This window comes from Rhagoletis pomonella, unplaced genomic scaffold (assembly GCF_013731165.1).
Source record: "Rhagoletis pomonella isolate Grant_MI unplaced genomic scaffold, Rhpom_1.0 Rhpom_scaffold_00001, whole genome shotgun sequence".
In the NCBI taxonomy this organism is placed as follows: Eukaryota; Metazoa; Arthropoda; class Insecta; order Diptera; family Tephritidae; genus Rhagoletis; species Rhagoletis pomonella.
The window spans coordinates 69,966,431-69,971,433 of record NW_023458555.1 but is presented as its reverse complement, the minus strand read 5'-3'; the positions used below and the strand labels follow the sequence as shown (position 1 = coordinate 69,971,433).

General features: G+C 30.6%; 1 protein-coding gene across 1 annotated transcript; it reads right to left on the bottom strand.

The window, feature by feature from the left end:
- Positions 1-617: 617 nt before the first annotated feature.
- On the bottom strand, positions 618-4,007 carry LOC118732991 (eye-specific diacylglycerol kinase-like). Its single transcript, XM_036462139.1, has 2 exons — positions 3,829-4,007; positions 618-2,324 (listed from the first exon to the last, which is right to left on the bottom strand). The coding sequence occupies exons 1-2, from the start codon at positions 4,005-4,007 to the stop codon at positions 2,081-2,083; spliced, it is 423 nt and encodes a 140-aa protein (XP_036318032.1). The 3' UTR covers positions 618-2,080.
- Between the last annotated feature and the right edge of the window lie 996 nt (positions 4,008-5,003).

Genomic DNA, 5,003 nt, shown 5'->3' with positions numbered 1-5,003 from the left:
AAAAAAAAAAAACGAACCTTAAAACAAGCAAAGGAAAGTAGTCGCGAGTTGCAACCAGTGGAAATTATCTGATCTGAATTTACATAGTGAATTTGGTTGAAACTTAATAACACAAAATAGTAATAATAATATCAAGAATCGAAAGAAAAAAGTAAAGTGTGTGTTCAAATAATTTATTTTATTTTTTTTTTTCGATTTACATATATATTTTCATCAACGCAAGTTGCAATCAATTGCATTATAAAGTTCGTTGAGTATTTCTTAACTTATTTCAATGACAGAAGGTATTTACTATAATTTAATTAAAATATTTTATTCAATATCATTATGTGTGTGTGTGTTTTTAAGGCTAGTTTCTTGCATTAAGATTTATTCACCTTCACTATTCACTTATATTATATATATAAAATGTAACTTTATTCGATTTCTTAGTTTTTTTTTTAGAAATAATAAGACCTTTATAAGTTAATTAAATTTAACTGTAAGCTTAGCTTGGTTTTACTTGTCACTTGAATTTTCCGCAAAATTGTTTGATGCCTAAAACTTGGCCATTTAATATTCAATTTATGTTTTTTTTTTATTTTACATTTACAGAATATTTTCCACATAAATACATTCATACATATTTGATGCCATATCACAAATGAATCTCACGCTCCTGAAGTTCCGTTTTAGGCGTTTAACGTTGACAATTCTTAAGTGATGATTTTCTTTTTCGAATATTTGCAACGCTAGTGTATTTTTAATTTATAGGTTTAATTTCGAAAATTGTATTATGTTTATTTTCTTTGAACATTTTTAGCAGTAAGTTTATAATTTTTACTCTTTTTTTAGCATTAAATCTTATTTAAAATGGTATTAAGTTTAAATACATATATATATATATATATTCTAGCCCAATGGTGATTTGTAAACTACTTGCTGATTGCTGCTTAAGGAAATATTTATTCATTAGTTGTAGTGAGTATAAATCGCTTATTTTTTAGAGATAATTAAGTATAATAATTAAATTAATTTGATTGCATGAACTGTCTGCTATGCGGGTTTTCATGAGAACTCTCTATTATGTCGTTGCAAGTAGAGTTAAAATTCATCTGTAATATTATAAATTGTCAAACCCTTTTGTTCTGACATCATCGTAGCCGTCATTTAGAAGTACCCATAGTTTCATATTGCATGAGTTAATAGTTTTTTTTTTACTTTAATACTTATTTATGCATGTACGTATGTACTAAATATCATAGGTATATGTCTCCTAAATTTAAATTATACTAATTTCTATTTGCTTATCTTTTGTTGGGGCGTTTCCATCTCAGACTTGCTCCGCTTCAATTTCGCGACTGTCTCTGCATTGAGAGAAAACGCTCTTGGCCTTAATTTTATGGAATGTGTGGTTGCCACGTAAATTTTTCGATTTTTTTTTTTTGTTTTTTTTAAGTGCAGTTTTGTAATTTGAATGCGTTGGTAGGATAAACAATTTATAATAATTCAAATTAATTTAATTTAATGTCGTAAAAATTATAATATAAATAATTTCACTAAAAGTTAAAGTTCTATAAAAAAGCATTTTCCAGTTATTCACGTATAAGTCTTGAAAAGCTCTTGCACGGATTGCACGGTTTGCACTGCTGTCCCATAGGAAAACCGGTTTTTAACATGCAATCCGTACACCCTGCAAGGTCTTTTCCGAGACTTCGAGAAGACCCCTATTGAAAGGAAGTCGGAAACGAGCAGTAACCAAACATAAATTAGCCTACACTATTAAAAAATAAATCGCTCAAATTTGATAATTAAAAACTCAAGGACAATAAATGAAAGTCACAACTTAAAATAACAACAACCAAGAGAGTTACTTAAATACCTACACCTACATACATTTACATACAAATAAATTAAGTTTAATGCAAAGCTTAAAATTAAAACCAGTGGCATTTTTTGGGTCTCTTTTTTCACTGTTCTTTTTTGCACAAAGTACTGCATCACCAATTGTTTTTTTAGACTTCTAGTCAAGGAGGAGGAAGTGGGGAGGGAGGGTTTTAATTTCTAGCTGCCTGACACGGCTAATCGTTTAGCTGCTTATTTACGGTTTTTGCTGTTGTATTTTGTTGCGTCTTTTAGCAATAGTTGTTGTTGTGTGTATTGTAGCACAAAGCATCTTACTTTCCAAATATGTTGCAATCTCTGTGAAATCCTTATTGAAGGCCACCATCATGGGTGTATTGCCGCAAAGGTCGCTTGCCTGTAGATTGGCACCCGCAGCCACCAGCATCACACAAAGGTCGCGACGATTGTTTTCGGCAGCAACATGCAGAGCTGTTTGTCCCCTATAATGGGAGATGGAGAATGAGAGAAGCTAGGTTAGAAAAGATAAAGAAATAGTAAAATAAATTGAATGAATGAATTAAATGAGAAGAAAGGCGACAATGAAAGCTAGTCTGGAGCAGTGCTTTATGGTCTACAAAGTGAGGCTATGTCAAGATTATTATTACTGCTGACGCAAGTCTTCCCTGCCAGTCCCTAAAAATCTGGTCCGACTTCGGTTGGCTGGTAGAATAAGAAGCTTGAAAAAGTTGAGTACAGTACGAATATAGACAATTGTCAATCGACAAGTTATGATTTTTCTAAAGATTTTTCCAAAATCACTTCGAAAATTTCAATCAGTTGGATTAGCTTCACTATGAGGTTTCAATAGTTCGTCCAGTTGCAATCTTTATAAAAGGAGCCATAACTTCATATTTTTTTATTGTTTTTAAAGAATTGTACCTAGAATTTTAGCAAAAAATGTGGAAAAAATAATAAAAATTGTGTAAACTTCAGATTTATTCTAAAATTTTCAACATATTTGCAATGTTTTGTAAGCACGTTACTTTCGAAATCATGCGAAAATAGTTTTTTAAGAATATGTTAAGAATTTTAGGGTGTTAGAAAAATTTTAAAACGCGTTTCGTTATTTAAAAATTTCGTGCGTTTTCTTATTATTTTTTAATTTTCAACGCAAGTTCTTCCATACAAAGTATGTATATTCGACAATTATTTTTTGTATGGAGAAAATCAGCAACACCTTTCGCTAACAAAATTGCCAAAAATCAATGCGATTTTCTGGCAACTTTAAACTTGCATTTTGTCGTACTAAAATTGAATGGACTATAAAACTGCATACTTAGAATTTTTCTAAAAAATCTGAATAAAAAGTTGCAAATTAGTGTGCAAATTTAATGAATTTTCGCGAGTTTTGCACAAAGTTTTGAGATTTTATTTTTATGTTTTTCCGTGTAATATGATCGATATTTGTATAAAAAAATTATCGAAAATAAATTAGAATAAAAAACTTTGCATATATTGCGAAATATTTACTGTGCCAATACTTTTGTTCGTCACGGTATATAATTTTTTTTAAACAAAGATGGCTGTTTGGAGGAGATTCTCTTAATTTTGGATGCGTCATGGTGTGGTATCATTAATAATTTTGGGAAAAATAACTTATTCATTCCGGGTAGTTCATTTATGTGTTAAACAAGTTTTTCCTCTCCAAAAGTATTCATTGGGGGGCAATGTCCCAGACACCAAAAAAAACACCAAATAGACCACCAATGGCAAATACTTCTCGTACTTCTGTGAATATTTTTTCTCTATGAGAGCGAATGCTGCTGGAGAATACAATTTTCGCGTTTCCAAAAATATTGTTATGCACGATCCCCGTGAAGAATAGGGTTTTGATTATGGGTTCACAGGATATGTTTTCATGATTGTAGAGGCAGACTGTGATTATGTATAAAAATTACGTTTAACTATCCTTTCGACGAAGAAAATATCTGTGCAGCCACTTACCTATCCTTGTCTGCCAAGTTGATCAGACGCCGTGAAGCGCACGATATTATATATCTGACAATGTCTTTGTGGTCGTATTTGCAGGCGAAATGCAGTGCTGTCTGTCCGTTTTTGTTTACTGATTGTAGTGAGTATCCTTGTTCATGTAGTGCACGTAACTGCAAAAGATTTAATTGCATACTTGCTGTTAGAAATATGTAAATTTTGCATTTAAAAAACGTGGGATGACAATTAAAAGTAAAATCTCAAAAAATACAGTTAAAAATATTGGTGCCTTAAAAATGTAGTTTCGACAATAATCGACTGTGAGTCGGATGCTTGATGATACTTTTTAGACGAGTGCGTGCAATAAATAGAGTTTGTTCATTCGCAATTTTATTTACACTGATCGAATTCGTTGCGTTAATGAAATGAAAACAACAAATTAACATTAAACAAAAAAAAAAAGCAACAAATACGATTTTTATCACACATGAGAGTCGCTTATGCGTACATACAGTATCGGTCATATCTATAGCACGCCATTTCAAATTGATATTGTGTGCCACTTATGTTTATTTATTTATTTTTACGAATTTCAATTAAATTTTCAAGTTTAACAATTTGTAGAAAACTTCAAAAAAGTGCAACAAAATTTCACTCGAATTTCAAACTTTTTTCTCGGAAGTGTTAGAATTTTTTTGAGTACACAGTTTTTTAGCCCCTTCAATTTTAGTCTGATAATGTGCAAATTTGAAATGGCTACGAATTACCATTTATTTTTTTGTGTAGCATTGGCTTCCATATAATGAATAAACTCAGCTTATTTGTATATGGAAGAAAACCGCAACACCTTTGGCGAAAAAAATTTTAAAAAATCGACGGTAACCTTTAGCCACTTGAAACTTGCATATTATCAGACTAAAATTGATTGGGCTATAAAACTGTGTATTCAGAAAAATTCTAACACTTCCGTGAAAAAAGTTTGAAATTTATATGAAAATTTGTTGCACTTTTTTGTAGTATTCTACAAATTGTTAAACTTGGGTTTATATGGGTTTTGTTAGAGAAAGAACTATATTTTAATTGAAAATTCTTAAAAATAAATAAATAGACATAAGTGGCACACAATATCACTTTGAAATGGCGTGCTATAGATATGACCGATACTGTATGTATGTATGTATGTATGTTAG